The sequence below is a fragment of the Pelobates fuscus genome, chromosome 12 (genome assembly GCF_036172605.1).
Source record: "Pelobates fuscus isolate aPelFus1 chromosome 12, aPelFus1.pri, whole genome shotgun sequence".
In the NCBI taxonomy this organism is placed as follows: domain Eukaryota; kingdom Metazoa; phylum Chordata; class Amphibia; order Anura; family Pelobatidae; genus Pelobates; species Pelobates fuscus.
The window spans coordinates 68604727-68628329 of record NC_086328.1 but is presented as its reverse complement, the minus strand read 5'-3'; the positions used below and the strand labels follow the sequence as shown (position 1 = coordinate 68628329).

Here is a 23603-nt window from a genome sequence, read left to right as displayed (position 1 = left end):
GGCCCACCCCCGAACCCGCTCTCATGACCTGCCCCCAAGTCCACCCACAGGGCCCATCCGGAGTCCAACCACAAGGATGAAGTGTGTGTTTATTGAATTTGGGTTGTGTATAGTGGCTGTAGAATGTGTGCAGTGGATTCAGTGTTTATAGTGGATGCAGATTGTATGTTTGTGGGTGTTAGATGTAGAGTGCGTTTGTGTAGTGGATAGAGTGCGTGTATAGTGGATGTATTGTGTGTATAGTGAATGCATTGTGTGTTTGTGTAGTGAATGTAGTGTGTGTATAGTGAAAGCAGAGTGTTTGTGTAGTGGATGTAGTGTGTATAGTGAATGCAGAATGATTGTGTAGTGAATGCAGTGTGTGTGTATAGTGAATACAGTGTGTTTGTGTAGTGGATGTAGTGTGTGTATAGTGAATGTAGATTGTGTAATAAATGCAAAGTGTGTGTGTTTGTGTAGTGGATACAGTGGTGTACCCTGGTTTTGTGCTGCCCTAGACATGACAAAACTCAGGCACTCCCCCCCCACCCAGCCTTCTAATTACACATACACACTCACTGACAGACACATATACACTCCGTGTCAAACACACACATTCACTGACAGACACTCACTGACAGACACACACACATACTTACTCACTAACAGACAACATACACACTCAGTAACAGATACACACACACACACACTCTCACTAACAGACACACACTCACTAACAGACACATATAGTCACTGACAGACACACTCACTAACAGACAGGCAAACACTCTCACTAACAGACACGCATACACACTCACTAACAGACACACACGCACTCACATTTTTTTTTTTTTTTTTTTAAATGCAATCCCCCCAGCCTCCCTACCTTTGGGAGTGCTGGGTCCAGTGGGCCTGCTGGGTGGCTGGCTGGTCACTGCAGTCGGTGAGGTAGCACTGATGCGTAGTGATTGCGGGGCCGGAGTGACATCATATTCCAGCTCCGGCATCACTGCGGTGCACGCGAGGGAGTTGAACAGGAGGATCAGTGCTCCCTCTCCGCCCTCCCGTAAAGTGCTGCCGCTGCCAGCCTCGGAGGGCTCTGAGGTGGCCAGCTCCTGGGCGACCCAAGACAAGAGGCTACCAATTGGGGGGCGGCTTTTCTTGCTGCCCCCAAGAAAGTGTCGCCCAAGGCAAATGCCTTGTCAGCCTTGCGGTAAATACACTCCTGAGTGTATATAGTGTGTATATAGTGACTGCACAGAGTGTGTGTAGTGGATATAGTGTGTGTATAGTGAATGCATAGTGCGTGTTTGTGTAGTAGATATAGTGTGTGTATAGTGAATACAGTGTGTTTCTGATATGAATGTAGTGTTTGTGTGTATAGTGAATGCAGATTGTGTAATAAATGCAGAGTGTGTGTGTTTGTATAGTGTGTATATAGTGACTGCACAGAGTGTGTGTAATGGATATAGTGTGTGTATAGTGAATGCAGAGTGCCTGTTTGTGTAGTGGATGTAGTGTGTGTGTCTGTGTAGTGGAGTGGATGCAGGGTGTGTGTTTGTGTAGTGGAGTGGATGCAGGGTGTGTGTTTGTGTGGTGGATGCAGTTTTTGTGTTTGATGATGATTATGTGTGTGTGTGTAGTGGATGTGTCTTTATGTTGGACAAATGTTGCTCGGGGTGATTTTTGTTGTAGAATTTTTATTAATAATAAATAAAAAAAATCTATTCTTCCCCCCTCCCTGCCTCCTACCTGTAGAAGGGGGACACTAGTTTCCCTGGTGCTCCAGTGGCTCAGCTGGTTGGGCCAGCAAAGAGGGGCCCAGCAGTATCCATCTTGCTCTTCTGGGCTCTACTTCTGTTGCGAGCCTGGCATGCATTGCGTGCCGCGTAGCGTTGTCGTGGCAGCCGGCAGCAACGCTTTACGGCCGCAGCTCGCAAGAGTGCCGGAGGATGTGGTCAGCGTGTCCTTGGCCCGTCTTGGAAGCCAGCAGGGCACGCAGAAGCATACAGCATGACCGGCATTTGGATAGCTCATGCTCTGTATAGGCCGACAGGAGAGATCCTCTGATCTCCCCTGTCTCCCCGGACCCATGGCCACTGCAGCCCAACGGGCATTCGCCTGGTTTGCCCGATGGCCAGTCCGGGCCTGCTTTCAGTATATTGCTGCTACCCACCACTGACTGGTGATCAAGCTAGTTGAGAAAGAGAGAGCAGTGATACACAAATGTAATTCTTGTGAAACTCTCAGGCAAGGATGATCGAATTCAAACATCCTAATATCCCATCCCATTCATCAAGGGATGTTACATGAATGGTTCATGTAACATCCCTTCATGTAACATCCCTAGGACTGCTTAACCACTTAGTGGATATGCCCCCATACATAGTGTGTTGAGTGGGCGTTAAGAGAAGTCATTGTTCTCCTGCATGTAATATGGTGTTTTATTGAAACCTGCATGCTTTTTCAACATTTAGTTGTGGTAGGTGGCAAGTTATAGGTAAATTTAGTTTTTCGTTTCTTACCCATTAGTTGCAGAAGGCAAATAGTTGGATTTTAAACAGATTTATCTACAAAATAACTGTGCCTCTGCTTATGATTTTTACAAGATCTTCAGCATCCAGACTTTATTCAGAGTTTAGTAAATAACCCTTCCGGACTGACTCCTACTCTGGCATGAGCATCAGCAATGGGAAAGGAGGACATTCACACTTCGAATTTACTCTATAAAGACTAGACCCATTCTTTCATTTAAAGGACAAATAAAGTTATCCTGACAACTTTATCTCAATTAAGTGGACTGGGTGCAGCAGTCCTGTTATTTTAACCCTGCAATAAAAAATACTGTAGTTTCTTCCAGAAATAGTCATTTTATGTGGTTACTGAAATCTGGTTTAAGTTAAAAAAAAAAAAAAAAAAAACACAGCCAGAAAAATGCTAAATCAATTTAGCTACATCACGGTGAATAGCTAAATTTTGAGTTATGGTTCTAAATATACATTTGAGTCTTTGATTTGGCAGTTTATACAATGCTTACACTCATACTTGCCGAGTCATGCAGTAGAGGAGGAGACTAGGGTGTTTAAATTGAAGGCACTCTTCACTTGCTAAGTATAAGGCAGCTTGCATTTTTGTTGTATCAGACATCCTTCAGAAAGAGAATATGGCTCCTCAGAGTATTCTAATTACAGGGTGTAATAGAGGAATTGGGCTGGAGATTGTTCGTCAGCTTGCAGAGCAAACAGATCCTCCTAAACTAATCTTTGCAACATGCCGCAATCCTCACTCTCCAGAAAATCAGGTAAATGACTGTTTTTGATTGTCTATTTTTTGTAATATACTGCTTTAAAGGTGTGACTCCATAATGTTCTGCCATAATTTTCTTCATTGAACTATGAGTATTAATATAATTAATTATACTTACATGTATCTCCTTTTTATTTACACCAAAAATTACATCTTTTATATAGTGGAATTATTTTTACTGCAGCATTGTCATCTCAAAGGGACATTAAAGCGTGAATTCATTTTTAGTTTAATTTAAACAGAATGCGTATGTTAAAAGGCTTAAAGATACATAAGTATGTATAAATACAGACATATGTAAAAATGCACATTATAAACTTGGTGGGACATCGATTTTAAATTCTGTGTTTTCAGGAAAGCTGCATTCAAATAGTGAGCCTTAAAGGGAATCTCCAGTGAGAGGAAAACAATCTGTTTTCCTGGCACTGGAGGGTCCCTCTCCCTCCCACCCCCCAATACCCGGTTACTGAAGGGGTAAAAACCCCTTCAGTGACTTACCTGAGGCAGCGGCGATGTCCCTCGCCGCTGTCTCCGCCTCTGCGACGCTCCTCCTATCCATTGCGTTGGCCGGTGGGCGAGACTGATCTCGCCCACCGGCCGAGGGGACCTAATGCGCATGCGCGGCAATGCCGCGCATGCGCATTACGTCTCCCCATAGGAAAGCATTGAAAAATAATTTCAATGATTGCTGAGGGGACCTAATGCCGCGCATGCGCATTACGTCTCCCCATAGGAAAGCATTGAAAAATCATTTCAATTATTTCCTATGGGGTTTTGAGCAACGCTGGAGGTCCTCACACAGCGTGAGGACGTCCAGCGACGCTCTAGCACAGGTTTCCTATGCTAGAAACAAGGAAGTTCCCTCTAGTGGCTGTCAAATAGACAGCCACTAGAGGTGGAGTTAACCCTGCAAGGTAATTATTGCAGTTTATAAAAAACTGCAATAATTACACTTGCAGGGTTAGGAGTAGTGGGAGTTGGCACCCAGACCACTCCAATGAGCAGAAGTGGTCTGGGTGCCTAGAGTGTCCCTTTAACCCCTTAAGGACCAAACTTCTGGAATAAAAGGGAAAAATGACATGTCACACACGTCATGTGTCCTTAAGGGGTTAAGCAACTAACGACTTCAAATTCCAACAACTCTCTGGGAGTGCTTGCTATATTGTTACATAACAAATGGTCATTGCAGTTTACAGCTTTCTAACCATTCCTTATTTCAGTGATGAAATGTAACAATCCTAAATATGTAGAGATGATAGGCCCCAGTGTGAAACCAATTTTTTAAATGACTGCTGGGATCCTAAAGGAACCATGGTCACTAACTGATTTTACACCCGGAACATGTGATTTCTTACTGCTACAAAAGCTTTCAAGCAGTGCCTAACAACCTACAGAATCATTATTTTGTAATGAGAGAAAAAAAAAAAAGATACCAGATGCCATGGTGGCAGATTATTATGTGTTAAATCCCTTTATCTCACGTGCAATCCACACATTACATGCTTCAAACACAGGACGTGTACAGATTGTTTTTCAGGGATGGCAACAATTAGCATTTGTTGATAGTAACTTGCGTGTAAAATCCATTTTGAATTTTCTGTATGATGATGGGAACAAATTAAAGTATTCAGATGTATTCAATATCCCTACTCGTACAATCCTACATAAAGAATCAGTTTACATTGTGCAGAATCAAAACTATTTTTTTTTTAAATATGCTGTGGTAGGTTTGGTGTAAAAGCTGTAAAAATATTCACTATTCAATACAGATTTCCAAGAGAGTTAATGTTTGTTATATCTTTAACCATTTATAGCAAGCTAAAGTGGAGAATTCTTCACAATATACTGTATTCAAAGTTTAGATTTAAATGGGAACAGTGCCTTCTCTGGAATCTACACAATTGAAGTTAGCACTAAGAAAAAATCAACTATAACTTGTTTTAACCAGTTTCTCATGAGATGTTTACAGTAATGATTTAGCAAATGACAAATAATCCAGTTCAGACAAAGCAAAACCAGGACAAAATATGTGGAGAAAAGCTTTTTAATGTTGAATTCATGTTTTTCTATCCACATTTAGGTGTGGATTTCTGCATTACATTTTAATTTTCTTATCTCACAAGTACATATTTGGTGAACATAGAAATATTTAGACATATTAAAGGAACACTATAGTCACCTAAATTACTTTAGCTAAATAAAGCAGTTTTAGTGTATAGATCATTCCACTGCTCAATTCACTGTCATTTAGGAGTTAAATCACTTTGTTTCTGTTTATGCAGCCCTAGCCACACCTCCCCTGGCTATGAAAACTGGTTTCACTTTCAAATAGATGTAATTTACCTTTAACCCCTTAAGACCGCAGGACGTTCTATGCCGTCCTTATTTAGATGGATCTAAAATCTGCAGGGCGGCATAGAACGTCCTGCGATCTTATAAACTTACCCGGTCGCCGGCGATCGCACGCCGGCGATCGCGGTATGGGGGACTTACCTGGGAGCCCAGGGAGTCCCCCTCCATCCTCTTTGGCCCCCCAGGGCCATGTGATCGTGAGGTCCTTGCGAGGCATAGCCGTCCATGTCAATGCCAGCAGGGGGAGTGCCTGTAATGACAGGTACTCCCCCTGCTGTCTGAAAAAACAATAAAAGATGTTAAATCAGTGTAAAAATAACATTATATATACTTAGATCATATATATATATATATATATATATATATATATATATATATATATTTGTGTAAGGGGCAAAGTACTTGTATAAGAAGTGAGACTTCAGTAAGAAATGGGAATAGTATAAAAGAGCAAGTCGGTTGTGGTGTGCCGATACCGACGATACGGTAGGCCTGTAAATAAAGAGGGCAAAAATGAATAACAAAAGATTTATTACAGTCAACAATATATACAATTATCCAGATATGGCTTTAAAAGCATTCCTTAATTCTTGTGTTGGCTTGGGGATATATGTAGTATAGGCAGATGATTTCCAACGTCCCAATGCCTTGATGACGTGTACTGGTACGTTAGCGCTGGATGCGGTGGAGGCTGCTCCTATGCGAAACGAGTGACCAGAGTAGTGGGAAGGTTTGAGACCCAGCATTGTTAGCAGGGATCGTATATATCTCATGAATGCCGTGGTGGTGAGTACTGTGTGTTGTAGTTGGAATAATGGTTGTGAGGGTAGTGCTGTGGTGTTGAGAAGATAGGAGTCTAAGGCTGCTACTGGACACCATTTGTTTAGGGTAGGATAATATGTGATTTCTACTGGGGGGCGCATGTTGGCTTGTCTTTGATTGGGGTAAAGAGAGTATGTAGTGATCGCCATGTTTTATAAGGTGTTTGTGTAGCAGGCACCTCTCTTTTTGGTCAGTTGTGACAGTGGTGAACTCCCTTGGCCTGAGAAATCCGTAGAAGGCTGTATACATGGCTGTTTTAATGACTGTGTTTGCGGTAGTGTGGAAAGGTCTGGAATCTAATAGGTCGGATAATGACTGGAAAAGTTCTTTGTCAATGGGTAAGCGTTGTGGTGGTCGTGGAGGTACGGATTTCTGTATACCTCTGAGTATAATTTTTACCTGGTATGATGACATGAAGCTCTGTGTGTTAGGTTTTATGGTTAGTATGTGGTGTTGTATGCCGGTAAGATATAGTTTAATTGTGTTATATGATAAGTGTAATTTGAGGTGGCAAAAGGAAGCGAAAGCTATGACGGATGTCATGATAAAAGGTTGTGATATGTTGTGATCTGCCAGAAATCTATTATACAGTGTGAAGGCTCTGTTGTATGTCGCTTGAGTGTTGTGTGATAGTGCTAATGTGGCTAGATCCCTGCTATGCTCCATTATAATGTCTAGTCCATGATTAGTTGTGAGAACGGGGGTGCTACTGTGGCTGCTTGAGCTGCTGACGGGTGTGCTTGACGAAAGTCCTGAAATTTAAAACGAGACAGGCTGTCAGCTGCTACATTACTAATACCTGGTACATGAAAGCAAACCAAGTAGAAGTTGTGACCTGCTGCCAACCACGTGAGCCTTCTAAGAAACCTCATAATTGTAAGGGATGATGAACGGCCTTTGTTTATTATGTGACATGTGGCTTGGTTATCTGAGTGACAGCGAACAGACAAGCCTGACCATTGATGTCCCCATGCCACCGCAGCTGCCACGATAGGGTAGATCTCAAAGAGGGCTGAGGTTGTGAAAAACCCTTCAACGTCACGGACTTCTTCTGGCCATGCGCCCCAAAGCCATTTGGTACCGAAGATGGCTGAAAAACCTTTGTTAGATGCTGCGTCTGACCATACGGTTGGTGACGTCTCTGATAAGGCGGGGAGAAACAGACTTTTACCGTTCCAGCTGGTCAAGAACCTCCTCCACATCTGTAGGTCTGCTGTGGCTTGTGGGTCCATGGACAGTCTGTGGTTCTCGTGTTGAAAGTGGGGAAAAAGACAAAGTAGTCTGGATATGAAGGCCCTTCCTTGAGGGATGATGCGCATGGCGAAGTTTAATGAACCTATAAGGGACTGGAGTTCCTTACGGTTGCATGTACCCAGAAAAATGTAGTGGTTTATGCTATTGATGATGTTGTCGATTTTGTCGGGTGGTAAGCTTGCTTGCATGGATGCCGAATCCAGTTGTTTACCCAGAAATGTTATGATGGTGTCAGGACCTTCGGTTTTCTTGAGGGATACCGGGACACCCAAGTGGTGAAATAGATTAAGGGCTTCTTTGAGGCTGCTGGGCGGAAGTTCGTTCCCTTCTATCATTAGGAAGTCGTCGAGGTAATGGATGACCATGGGGCATCTTGAGATGTTCAGAAGTAACCAGCAAAGGGTTTCAGCGAAAGTGTCAAAAATCTTTGGGCTGCTTTTTGACCCAAAGGTTAAGCGGGAGAAGAAATAGTACTTGTCTGCCCATTTAATACCATGTAGGTGCCAGAGTGTAGGGTGGATAGGTAGTAGTTTGAAGGCATTCGTAATGTCTGTTTTACTTAACCAAGCTCCAACCCCAGTCTGTGTGATGGCTGTAATGGCGTGATCGATGGTGGCGTATTGAAGGGAAAATTCCTCGGAGGGAATGAGGGAGTTTAGACTTGGGGTAGGGGAGGTATGAGGGGCTGAAAGATCAATAATGAGTCTTTGCTTGAGGGAAGTTTTACCCGTGACAATACCGATGGGGTTTGTACGCCATGATGTAAATGGTGGGGTTAAGAATGGACCGAACACGAACCCGTCTGCCAATTCTTGGGCTATTAGGGTATCCACTGCTGTTGGGTTCTGGTTTGCCGACTGTAAATTTGGGCATTCTAGGTGGCCCGTGGGCATGTGTAGGATGCCTGTGTGGAACCCTTCGTTGAATCCTGTAACAAGAAAATCTACCAGGTGTCTGGATGGGTGGTTGGCTAGTAGTGCTGCTAGAACATCAATGTTAACAGACGTTAGGTAGGGTTTAGGATACATTTTATTAGGGCACATGGATTTGGCATGTGCCCTGAAACATTGAGAACAAATGTGTAACAATCTACATGCACTGAAACTACATGTGCCACCATTAAAGTTATTGCAAATTTGTGATTTGCCGAAGAAAATTATAGGACGGCCCAGCTTGTCTCTGGCGTTCCTTCCTGTTTTCCCGGCGTAGCCAGTGTTGGGAGCTTGGCTGTGGTCGTCTGCAGTGCTGGAACAAAAATTTGTGGTGTGTGTCGTAGAAGAACATGAAACACAAGCCGGTGTCTTGAGCCCGGCAAAGTGTCTGCAGAAGATTTCTGTGTCTAGCCTGCTCCAATTGATACGGGTACCATACTGGGAAAACGCGCCAGCTACTTCGGTGGAAAATGACCTGTGAAAATCGTAAAAGGCCGACCCGCCGTATTTGTTACCAAGGTCCACCAGCTTGTGCATGTAACGGTCGAATTCCTCTCTTCTAGCAGGGTACACCTCACACATAACATCTCTGAAAATACCAAATGCTAATACAAATTCCGGGATGGTCAGTTTACGGTTCAACCTGGAGTCTTTAGATCTGACCACCACCGATACCTCATCATACATGTAGGTTTTGTTTTCTACCACATCCTGGGAGGCAATTAGTAAGGATGCTAAGTTGACATCTTTGCCCTCCAGGATGTCTTTCTTGATGTGGGCTGGGATAGTGTGTGCGGGGTCGACGTCATGGGTATCTGAAGAGTTACCGTTTCCCGTGGCCACTGGTACGACTGGTGTTGTTTGAGCGGTGTCGGGAAGGCCTGCCTTGGTAAGGGCTGTGGTCACCGCCTCGAGGTTAGCCAGTCTGTCGTTGACCTTGCCCATGGAGCTCATGAGTGAGGTCAGCATAGCCTGGATGTCTCCCGATCTGGTGGTGCTGGGGCCTTCCCCTGCTTCCATGTTGTTGGTTGTCGTGCTAAGGAGTCGAAATAATTCCGCTTTCCTTGCCGTAGCAGGGTAGGGAATTTGCCGTCTCCTTAACTCGGTGGTGATGCGTGGTATTGTCCAGGATCTGATTGACGTTGGACTGGTCATATCTCCCCTGTGAGAAGGTGTCTCGCCCCCAGCTGGGGAACTGGGGAGCGATAGCCCTTCACCACTGGCATGAGACATGTTTAACTAAAATAAAAAGTGAAATTATTATTTGAACCGGGTGTTTTAGTACTGGCTTGCTAGCTATGCCATCAGGTGAAACCATTATGCTTGAGTTGGTGACGGGTGAGGCCCTGCTAGTGCCAAGTGGCTTGAGAGGCTCTATCTATGCGTTGGCGCGATGGGATTTTTTGTGGCCACTGTTCGTGGTGGCCGATTGATGGCCTCTCGGTGATATTACTCAGAAAAAGGGGAAGGGAGTGACTGGTGAGGCCCTCTCTATGAAACATGCGAGGCGGCTAGCTCACGAGTGGCCCGAGGGGTATATGCCTCCGAGTATGAGGCGGGGTGTTGGCCTCGCGGGACCGCTAATCCGAAGCAAAGATGCTGAGAAGGAAATATTACCGTTTATCGGCCCCTATGACCCTAACTGCCAGTACTTATCTATTTAATGGGAACCTATGGATATACTGTGAGCAGGTGTACGTACCTGGTAGTATGATTAAAGATTCTAGTCAATCCGTTTTAGGTGGTAGTAGATACCTGCAACTAAAATAAATGGAACCGTATGAAATTAAATACACAGCATGTTCATTCTTATTAATGTATATCCGGTTTCCCCGGGGAGATCCGTGGGGGTGATGTTTGTAGGGTGTATGATATATCAACTATCTTTATGTACAGTGGTATCTACGTAATGATTGGTTATGTATGTCTTAGTATGTGTTCATTGATTTATCCTTGCAATTTGTTTTAGGGTCAGGTTAAGTACAGACCTGTAATGTCCTGCTGCATGTATGCTATATTTCAGGAAAAATTATATGATCGTGTTCTATTTTATACATATGTATCTTTCCCAGTTTAATATAATAATGTATGTATTTATTTTGTTATGGGATATAACATGCATGGTGGGTTGGAATAGGCCTATATGCCATAATTAATGTAGTGATCAATAATGATCAATCGGCTATTGTCAGGGTACCTGAGGCCTCTACCTCTAAGGGAGGTAGAGACTTGGTGGTGTATCCGTCCAGGCGAGCTGTTTCCTCCGTTCCTCGCGGTTCATCCAGTCACTTAAACACCGGCCGCGAGGAATCCACGTCCTTTTCTAGCAGGACGCTCAATACGTGACGTCATGACGCTATCACGAGCAATCTGTCACTCAAGTGTCCGATATCCAATCGGTACTTGTCAGAGGCGTGATTTCCATCCAGAGCCAGGGTATTTAAGCTTACTCCTTACTTCAGCTCATTGCCCTGTCGTGGTTCTAGCTTGTCTAGTCACTCAGTGCTCTGGTATTCTAGTTTGCTCTTTTGGTTTTGACTCGGCTCGTTGTACTACCCTGTCTCTCTGTTATCCCTTGACCCGGCTTGTCTCTCGCTTATCTGTCTTCTCGTTCCCTCGACCTCGGCTTGTCTCTGACTATTCTTTACTCTCGGTACGTTAGTCCGGCCATTCTAAGGCCCGGTATACGTACCTTTCCACTCTTTGTACTCTGCGTGTTGGATCCCTGTCCCGATCCTGACATTACGACAGGGCCAATGGATCCTGCAGGTACAAACAGTCAGCTTGGTTCTTCGGATCCCAGGTTTGACGCCATGGAACATAGGATGGATCAGATGGCTTTGGCACTACAGGCACTTTTGTCCCGTGCTAGTAATCCACCTGAGGAGACACGTACTCCTTCTATCTCTCCTGCAGTCTCAGGTCTAGAGGTAGCCACTGTAGGGGCTTCTTCCCGTATTACCCCACCAGTACGTTATGGCGGGTCACCGGAGAAGTGTCGTGGCTTTCTAAACCAGATTAGCATCCATTTCGAATTACAACCCCGCTCTTATCCTACAGATAGAGCAAAGGTTGGATTTATTATTACTCTGCTCATTGAAAAAGCTTTGAGATGGGCCAATCCTTTATGGGAGAATGATAATCCACTAGTCTATAATTATAATGCCTTTGTAGCTGCGTTTAGAAGAACTTTTGACCCTCCTGGCAGAAAGGTCAATGCAGCTAGATTAATGTTGCGCCTTAAACAGGAGAATCGAACACTTGTGGATTATGCACTAGAGTTCAGATCCTTGGCGGCAGAAGTTAAGTGGAACGAACAGGCTTATATAGATGTGTTTCTGAATGGGTTATCAGATGTAATTCTTGACGAGGTCGCTACTAGAGAACTCCCTGAAAATTTGGAGGATTTAATTTCTTTTATATCTCGTATTGATGAACGCTTAAGAGAGAGGCAGAACACTCGAGATAGGACCCGTAGACCCTCCTTTAAACTAGCACCTACCTTTCAAATCTCTGAGTTCGAAGACTTACGTATTCCTGAACCTATGCAGATAGGCAGTACTCATCTCACTGAAAGGGAGAGACAGTACAGGAGAAGGGAGGGTTTATGTATGTATTGTGGAGTCAGGGGTCATTTACGCCTAAATTGTCCCAATCGTTCGGGAAACGCTCGCACCTAAGTTCCTCTAGAGGACAGGCCTTGGGTGTTTCTACTTTGTCCTCTATTCACAACTACAAGGAGCTCAGGCTTGTGTTACCCGTTTCTTTAAAGTGGGAGAAGGGAGTAGTTAAGACTATGGCACTAATCGATTCTGGAGCTGCTGAGAGCTTTATAGATCAGGGTTTTGCTGCCAAGCATGCTATTCCATCTCAGTTAAAAGAGACACCTTTGGCTGTCGAGGCCATCGATGGTAGACCGTTACTTGAACCTGTTATTTTCCATGAGACCATACCGATTAACTTGACTGTTGGCATCCTGCATAAAGAGGATATATCCTTAATGCTCATTTCTTCTCCGTCTATTCCCATAGTCCTGGGGTACTCCTGGCTGAGGAGACACAACCCTATTATTAATTGAGAATCAGGGGAGATAGTTTCGTGGGGAGAGAATTGTCAAGAAAAATGCTTGCGGAAGGTCTTACCTCTTGGATTAACTAATACATCGAATACCTCTGACAATCCTACAGAGACACAAATTCCGCCTCAGTATCTAGATTTAAAGGCAGTATTTGACAAAAAGAAAGCCGATACCTTACCCCCACACAGGTCCTTTGATTGCAAAATTAACCTACTCCCTGGTACCATGCCTCCCAGAGGTCATGTATACCCATTATCTATAAAGGAGAACTCAGTCCTAGAGGAATATATTCACGAGAATTTAGACAAGGGATTCATCAGGAGGTCCTCCTCCCCTGCCGGGGCTGGATTTTTTTTTGTTAAAAAGAAAGATGGTTCTTTGAGACCTTGTATTGATTATCGAGGCTTGAATAAGATAACCATTAAAAATGCCTACCCGATTCCCTTGATCACCGAACTCTTCGATCGTTTGAAGGGCTCTACAATTTTCACCAAGTTAGACCTCAGAGGGGCATATAACTTGGTGAGAATCCAGCAGGGACATGAGTGGATGACGGCATTCAATACTCGATATGGCCACTATGAATATACTGTCATGCCTTTTGGGTTATGCAATGCGCCAGCGGTATTCCAAGATCTGATAAACGAGGTTCTTAGGGAATTTCAGCAAGAGTGCGTCATTGTATACCTGGATGATATACTCATTCATTCTAGTGAGATTGAGATTCATCACAAGCAAGTCAGGAGGGTTTTGCACAAGCTTCTCCAGCATGGCTTGTACTGCAAGTTGGAGAAATGTAGCTTTGATCAAACTCAGGTAACCTTTCTCGGCTATGTGATCTCTGGGGAGGGTTTTAAGATGGATCCGGATAAACTCCAATCCATTCTAGAGTGGCCTTTACCCACAGGTCTTAAAGCCATACAGAGATTTATTGGTTTTTCCAATTATTATAGGCGCTTTATTAAGGGCTATTCTTCCATTATTGCACCTATCACTAACATGACCAAACAGGGGGCCGATACTAAGAATTGGACTACTGAAGCTCTCCTTGCGTTCAAGACTCTCAAGGAGCTTTTCGCTTCCGCTCCAATTTTAGTTCACCCTGACACTTCTCTGCCTTTTTTGCTCGAGGTAGACGCATCAGAGACTGGTTTAGGTGCTGTTCTATCTCAAAGGTTGGGTGTTGATAAACCATTACATCCATGTGGATTTTTCTCTAAAAAATTGACCGGTACTGAAAGCAGGTATGACATTGGTGACAGAGAATTACTAGCAGTTATCAAGGCTTTGAAAGAATGGAGACATTTATTGGAAGGTACATTACATCCTGTTACCATTCTGACAGACCACAAAAACTTGTCCTGTATCGGAGAGGCCAAGCGTCTGTCCTCCAGGCAGGCTCGTTGGTCGTTGTTTCTTACCCATTTCAATTACGTTCTGACTTACAGACCTGGGTCAAAGAATTCTAAAGCCGATGCGCTATCTCGCCAATATGAACCCTCTGCTTCAGTTGAACCACTTTTGTCTTCCATTGTACCCAAATGCAATATTATTGCTAATACCAGTCTCAAAATTCATTCTCCGCTACTTGACCAGATCTTGAAGTCACAACATCTAGCTCCCGGAAACACTCCTGAGGGAAGAAACTTTGTTCCTCCTGAACTTCATCTGGAGCTCTTACAATGTTTTCATGAAAGTAAAATAGCTGGTCATCCTGGTATTCGCAAGACATACTCTCTGATATCCAAGGATTTCTGGTGGCCTTCACTTCGAAAAGATATTGAGGAGTTCGTCGCAGCTTGTGAGACTTGTGCCAAGACTAAACTACCTCATGCATCCCCATGTGGCCTGTTACACCCCTTGGACATTCCTGAGAAACCTTGGTCCTGTTTGTCCATAGACTTTATCGTTGATTTGCCTGCTTCCAAAAGACAGACTGTTATTCTCACGGTGGTGGATAGATTTACTAAGATGGCCCATTTCGTGCCATTACCTAAACTTCCGACTTCTCCTGAATTGGCGGAGATTTTTGCGAGAGAAGTTTTTCGCCTACATGGGATTCCGTCAGAGATTGTTTCTGATAGAGGTTCTCAATTTGTCTCACGTTTCTGGAGATCCTTTTGTTCTCAAATGGGCATCAAATTGAACTTCTCCTCTGCCTATCACCCTCAGTCTAACGGAGCTGCTGAACGTACTAATCAAAAGATCGAACAGTATCTGCGTTGCTTTGTTTCCGAACACCAGGACGATTGGGTCGGTCTGATTCCTTGGGCGGAGTTCGCACACAATAACCTTGTTTGCGATTCAACTCGCTCTAGCCCTTTCTTCATGAACTATGGCTTTCATCCTTCAATTTTTCCTTCGGTTTCCTCTTCTCAGGGGATACCGTCGGTTGATGATCATGTCGCCAACCTGAAGAAATTATGGGATCAGACTCGGCAAATTCTATTACATAGTTCCTCGCTGTTCAAGAAACACGCTGACAAACATAGAAGAGCGGCTCCTGTTTTTGTTCCTGGGGATAGGGTGTGGTTGAGTACTAAGAATATTCGCCTAAAAGTTCCATCCATGAAATTTGCTCCTCGCTACATAGGCCCTTACAGGGTTCTCACTCGTATCAATCCGGTTGCGTATCGCCTTGCTCTGCCACCTGCCTTACGCATTCCTAACTCTTTTCATGTCTCCTTGTTGAAACCCCTCATTTGCAACAAATTCTCCTCTAAGGTCTCCTCACCTCGTCCTGTTCAGGTGGAGGGTCGGGAGGAGTACGAGGTCAGCTCCATCATTGACTCCAGAATTTCAAGGGGAAAACTGCAATATCTGGTCAACTGGAGGGGATATGGTCCTGAGGAGAGGAGTTGGGTACCTCAGGAGGACGTCCATGCTTCTCGCCTTCGCAGAGCATTTCACCTCCGCTTCCCATCTCGCCCCGGTTCATTCCGCCCGGTGGGCGTATCTGAGAGGGGGGGTACTGTCAGGGTACCTGAGGCCTCTACCTCTAAGGGAGGTAGAGACTTGGTGGTGTATCCGTCCAGGCGAGCTGTTTCCTCCGTTCCTCGCGGTTCATCCAGTCACTTAAACACCGGCCGCGAGGAATCCACGTCCTTTTCTAGCAGGACGCTCAATACGTGACGTCATGACGCTATCACGAGCAATCTGTCACTCAAGTGTCCGATATCCAATCGGTACTTGTCAGAGGCGTGATTTCCATCCAGAGCCAGGGTATTTAAGCTTACTCCTTACTTCAGCTCATTGCCCTGTCGTGGTTCTAGCTTGTCTAGTCACTCAGTGCTCTGGTATTCTAGTTTGCTCTTTTGGTTTTGACTCGGCTCGTTGTACTACCCTGTCTCTCTGTTATCCCTTGACCCGGCTTGTCTCTCGCTTATCTGTCTTCTCGTTCCCTCGACCTCGGCTTGTCTCTGACTATTCTTTACTCTCGGTACGTTAGTCCGGCCATTCTAAGGCCCGGTATACGTACCTTTCCACTCTTTGTACTCTGCGTGTTGGATCCCTGTCCCGATCCTGACAGCTATATAGCCCGTCTGTAGTGTTTTTATAGGATGTTCCTGACGTATGTAAAAAAAGTGAGCTTGGTGTCAGGATTTGTATTTGGTAAAATATGAGTACTGTAGTATGGTATTATATGACCTATGTGGCATTTGTATGCTATTCTGTGGAGTAACCTGTAGGTGGCACTGTAGGATCTGTACAGAATGTATCTGTGACAATATAACAAAGTTGGGGTTGATTGATCGTGAAGTGGATCAAGCGTGAAGTAACCGCAACGTTACACAATTTAGAAATAGGTTTGGGGTAAGTCAATTATGTGGCCACTATACACATGTGATATGAATAACCAGCTGGTTTGAAAGCTATGTAGTGGGAAGAAATTGCAGTCACGTGACCGGCGCGCTTGGCGTTAAGCCCCCACTTGCTGGCGTGAGCTTTAGCATAATTTTAACAGAGAAATAGTGATTGGGTGTTTTGTGTGGAGGAATCATGGGGAATGTAGTCCCGGCGCGGAAGTAGTTCCGGCCGCTGTGAGTGAGTGCTGGCCTATGATGTATCTGCTAAAAGGTATAGGGGAAATATGTATAACATTTAAGTATGGATTTAATGATTTATGTGAACGTGAAGACTAGCTGTCAGGTGTTTGTATGTAGAGGGCAGCTTTATTTAGTGTAAAATGCAAAACGGGCTACCTTAGTATGTAGGTTTTTATTAAAATGCTTGTGTTTATTGTGAGCCCGGTTGTGACGAAAGCCTTTATGTGTTTTGCATGCACGGACCGGAATGGGTTTTAAATGGGCCTGGTGTTTTAACTTCCGTGCGTTTAACCGCGTGGACTGTACGCTATATATATATATATATATATATATCAGGGTTTGCCCTGATTATGGCTATCAGGCAGATAGTTATATGTAGTGAATTTGTTGTTCGTACCAATGTGACCGTGTGAACCGGCATAACCGGATCCATAAATCAATAATAACGGTTGACAAATAGTTTGTTCGTCCGCACGGACGTATGACTGTGTGCACCAATGCTTTGGTAAAATAGCAGTACTGTATGTTAGTAACAAAACGTGTGGTACATGTGCAGAGGAAGCTGTGTACACGTTTGAAAACCGGCAATTTAATCGAGTGAATACAGTAAAGTGAGGACCTAGACCGTAATTGATGCCGTGGGCCTTGTTGCCTGGCGTAATGGTTAGGTCTACTTACTGTTTCACAGTCACTAGGACGCGATCCGCGGCGATAGTAAAGGCAGAAGCTGATCCAACGGAAATCTGCAGAAGGATTCTTGGAACCAGCTCAGCTATGGACACCTCGTGGGAAACAGAAGAAATCCAAAATGGCGACTGGATGAACCGGAAGTGCATTCAGACGCTGACCTTGATCGGTAAGGAGTCAGGTAAGGGGTGTAGCTTATATAGGGGGTTGAGTTAACTTAAGCCCCTCCCACAAATACAGGCCAAACGGCCTTACTACATATATATATATATATATATATATATATATATATATATATATGATCTAAGTGTGTGTGTGTATATATATATATATATACACATAAATATACATACACTGTCTACGTGTATTTTAATATTAATATATACATAATTATATATATATATATATATATATATATATATATAATTTTTATTATATTTATATATAATAAAAATATATAAATACGTTAAAAAATAAAAAAATAATACAAAATAAATAGATAAATATATAAACATGCGTAATTTCGTTCTAACTGTATTTTAAAATGAATATATAGATATCAAAATACATGTAGAACGAAATAATATATATATCTATATACATAAGTATATATCACTAAATATATCACCTATATCATATATATATATATATATATATATATATATATATATATATATATATATATATATATAATAAAAAAAAATTATATATATAATAATTAATTCTACACATATATTTATGTAATAATTTTACATAATTAGGTCATTTTATTAATTACAATTAGCGGGACCTGCCTGACAACCCATGCTGAAACTATAGGGAATTTAATTTGCTAGCACTATATTTAACCCTGTAACTTTCCAAGACACCATAAAACCTGTACATGGGGGGTACTGTTTTACTCGGAAGACTTCGCTGAACACAAATATTAGTGTTTCAAAACAGTAAAATATATATTACAACGACGATATCGTCAGTGACAGTGAAATTTTTTTGATTTTTCTCACACAAATGGCACTTACACTGACGATATAATTGTTGTGATACGTTTTACTGTTTTGAAACACTAATATTTGTGTTCAGCGAAGTCTCCTGAGTATAACAGTACCCCTCATGTACAGGTTTTATGGTGTTTTCAAAAGTTACAGAGTCAAATATAAGGTTTGTGTTTCAGTTTTTTCACATTAAAATTCGCCAGGTTGCCTTTGAGACCGTATGGTAGCCCAGGAATGAAAATTATCCCCATGATGGCATACTATTTGCAATAGTAGACAACCCAGGGTATTGCAAATAGGGTATGTTCGTTTTTTTTAGTAGCCACTTAGTCACAAACACTGGCCAAAATTTGCGTTCAAATTAGTTTTTTTGCATTTTCAAATATTAACACTAACTTTGGCCAGTGTTTGTGACCAAGTGGCTACTAAAAAAGACTGGACATACTCCATTTGCAATACCTTGGGTTGTCTACTTTTGCAAATGGTATGCCATCATGGGGGTAATTCTTATTTCTGGGCTACCATATGGTCTCAAAGGCAACGTAACCAATCTGGCGAATTTCAATGTGAAAAAACTGAAATATGTAACACGCTATATTTGACCCTGTAACTTCCCAAAACACCATAAAACCTGTACATAGGGGGTACTGTTTTACACGTGAGACATCGCTGAATACAAATATGTGTATGTTACTGCAGTAAAAGCAAACAGTATTATGACATTCACAGTTAGAATGTCACGTAGAACTAAAAAAATTCTTATTTTCTCCCATTTTTGTAATATTTTTTTCATATTAAATTATGTTCCATACCTAAATATTTGATGTTAAACGAAAGCCCTGTTTCCCCTGAATAAAATGATATATAATAAGTGTGGGTGCATTTAATATGAAAGAGGTGAATTATGGTTGGACAGACATATAGCGCAAATGCCAGGTTTTGTTTACGTTTTTTTTTGGATCACAACTTGTACATTTGGCTGCGGTCTTAAGGGGTTAAATAATTGTATCTCAATCTCTAAATTGAACTTTAATCACATACAGGAGGCTCTTGCAGGGTCTATCAAGCTATTAACATAGCAGGGGATGAGAAAATCCTAATTAAACAGAACTTGCAATACAGAAAGCTTAAATAGGGCTCTCATTACAGGAAGTGTTTATGGAAGGCTGTGCAAGTCACATGCAGGGAGGTGTGACTAGGGTTCATAAACAAAGGGATTTAGATCCTAAATGGCAGAGGATTGAGCAGTGAGGCTGCAGGGGCATGTTCTATACACCAAAACTGCTTCATTAAGCTAAAGTTGTTCAGGTGACTATAGTGTCCCTTTAAAAATCCTAGGAAGACATGACAATTTTTGGAGTTTACCTAAATCATTTGCCGTTTGGCTTATCCCTCCTGGAACATCAACCCTGTTACATATCTAAGTATCATCAGAAAAAAGATATACCTTTCCATCAAGACCTTCTGCAATATCACTAATAAAAATATTAAAGAGAGTGGGTCCAAGTACAGATCTCTGAGGTACCCTGCTGGAAACAAGACCATGCTTCCATTATATACTCCATTGACTACTAGCATAATTGGAAGTAGTGAAAGAGGAGCAGCATGAATAGAGTACATGACTCAGAAAGTGCATTACTTTTCATTACCAAATTCTATAACCAACACAAATAGGCAACATATGTGTAGCGATTGGCAAGACACTTAACCACGTATATATCACCTACAGATCTGTGAATTGAATCCAAGCTAGCTCCCAGAGACCGCTTGATAGCTAGCGTAGCAAGAGAAACCCCCAAATCTCCAACCCCTCAAGCTAGTTAGCATGCTTTACAAGTACATACAGGGCCGCCATCAGGGGGTGACAACCATGACGGTTGTCACGGGCCCGGTGGCCCTGGGGGGCCTGGACTGCTCTGGCAGTCCTGGGCCCCACTTTCCCTCTCTGCACACATAGATAGCGAATATCGCAATCTATGTGTGCAGACGCGGGCCCCCGGCTCCCTGTTACCGCAGAGGGGGCCCAGGCAGCACACAGCCTCTTCTCTTCTCGTCTCTGCTAATAACTCTCGCGAGACCCGGTTGCCATGGGAACGCTCCGCGGGTCTCGCGAGAGTTATTGGAGGAGAGAAGAGGCAGTGTGCTGCCTGGGCCCCCTCTGCGGTAACAGGGAAGCCGGGGGGCCCCACCATGCCACCGGACCACCAGGGATGGAATCTCCCCCCTCCCTAGACACAGGTAAGCAGGGAGGGAGAAACAATGTAATTCATTTTTTTAATTTTTTTTTAATCATGTTAAAATGACTCCCCTCACCCCAGATTGCACATTTACACACACACTGCATACACTGACACAACACACACACACTGCATACACTGACACAACACACACACACACACTGCATACACTGACACAACACACACACACACACTACATACACTGACACAACACACACACACTATATACACTTACACAACACACACACACTACATACACTGACACTACATACACTGACACAACACACACACACACTATATACACTGACACAACACACACTACATACACTGACACAACACACACACTACATACACTGACACAACACACACACACTACATACACTGACACAACACACACACTACATACACTGACACAACACACATACACTGACACAACACACATACACTGCATACACTAACACAACATACACTGACACAACACACACACTCCGCATACACTGACACAACACACACACTCCGCATACACTGACACAACACACACACTCCATACACTGGCACAACACACACACACTACATACACTGACACAACACACACACACTGACACAACACACACACTACATACACTAACACACACACTGAATACACTAACACACTAATACCATACACACACTGCATTCTCTAATACAACATGCACTCTGCATACACTACACACTAACACACTCACTGCATTCGCTACACATTAACACACTCTGCATTCGCTACACATTAACACACTCTGCATTCGCTACACATTAACACACTCTGCATTCGCTACACATTAACACACTCTGCATTCGCTACACATTAACACACTCTGCATTCGCTACACATTAACACACTCTGCATTCGCTACACATTAACACACTCTGCATTCGCTACACATTAACACACTCTGCATCCGCTACACACTAACACACTCTCTGCATTCACTACACACTAACACACTCTCTGCATTCACTACACACTAACACACTCTCTGCATTCACTACACACTAACACACTCTCTGCATTCACTACACACTAACACACTCTCTGCATCCGCTACACACTAACACTCTCTGCATCCGCTACACACTAACACTCTCTGCATCCGCTACACACTAACACTCTCTGCATCCGCTACACACTAACACTCTCTGCATTCACTACACTTTAACACACACTCTGCATTCACTACACATTAACACCTAACATTCATTACACTGACACACTCTGCATTCACTACACTGACACACTCTGCATTCACTACACTGACACACTCTGCATTCACTACACTGACACACTCTGCATTCACTACACTGACACACTCTGCATTCACTACACTGACACACTCTGCATTCACTACACATTAACACACACTGCATTCATTACACTGACACACTCTGCATTCACTACACCCTAACACACTCTGCATTTATTACACACTAACACACACTCTGCATTCACTAAACTATGCACACACTCTGCATTCACTACACTAACATACACTCTGCATCAACTGTACACACAGCATCCACTACACAAACATCCTGTATTCACAGTACACACACTACATCCACCACAAATTGAAACACTCTGTATTCACTATACACAGACACTGCGTCTAATACACACACTACATCCACTACAGACACTGCATCCACTAAACACATTTCATCTAGTACATACAAACACTACATTCACTACACAAACACACACTACATCACTGTACACGCACTGCATTCACTACACATTAACACTCTGCATTCACTATACACAGACACTGTGTCTAATACACACACTGCATCCACTAAACACATTTCATCTAGTACATACAAACACTACATTCACTACACAAACACACACTACATCACTGTACACACACTACATCCACTACTCAAACACTCTGCATTCACTACACTAACACACTCTGCATCTGCTACACACTAACACACACTCTGCATCCGCTACACACTAACTCTCTGCATTCACTACACATTAACACACACTCTGCATTCACTACACATTAACACACACTCTGCATTCACTACACATTTACACACACTGCATTCACTGCACTAACACACACTACATTCATTACACTGACACACTCTGCATTCACTACACACTAACACACACTCTGCATTCATTACACACTAACGCACACTCTGGATTCACTAAACTATGCACACTCTGGATTCACTATACTGACACACACTCTGCATTCACTACACATTAACACACACTCTGCATTCACTACACATTGACACACACTCTGCATTCACTACACATTTACACACACTCTGCATTCACTACACATTTACACACACTGCATTCACTGCACTAACACACACTACATTCATTACACTGACACACTCTGCATTCACTACACACTAACACACACTCTGCATTCATTACACACTAACGCACACTCTGCATTCACTAAACTATGCACACACTCTGCATTCACTATACTGACACACACTCTGGATTCACTATACTGACACACACTCTGGATTCACTATACTGACACACACTCTGGATTCACTATACTGACACACACTCTGCATTAACTGTACACACAGCATCCACTACACAAACATCCTGTATTCACAGTACACACACTACATCCACCACAAATTGAAACACTCTGTATTCACTATACACAGACACTGTGTCTAATACACACACTACAGACACTGCATCCACTAAACACATTTCATCTAGTACATACAAACACTACATCCACTACACAAACACACACTACATCCACTACTCAAACACACTCTGCGTTCACTATACACACTGCATCCACTACACAAACACACACTCTGCATTCACTGCACAAACAGTATCGAATACACACAAACACTACATCCATTACACACATTCTAAT

At 43.0% G+C, this 23603-nt stretch overlaps 1 protein-coding gene across 1 annotated transcript in view; it reads left to right on the top strand.

The window, feature by feature from the left end:
• Positions 1-3055: 3055 nt before the first annotated feature.
• Positions 3056-23603, top strand: part of LOC134578686 (C-signal-like) — a 62840-nt gene continuing 42292 nt past the window's right edge. Inside the window, exon 1 of the mRNA XM_063437674.1 lies at positions 3056-3280. Coding sequence (XP_063293744.1) covers positions 3143-3280 — 138 coding nt within the window. The 5' untranslated portion in view covers positions 3056-3142. The remainder of the gene's footprint in view (positions 3281-23603) is intronic.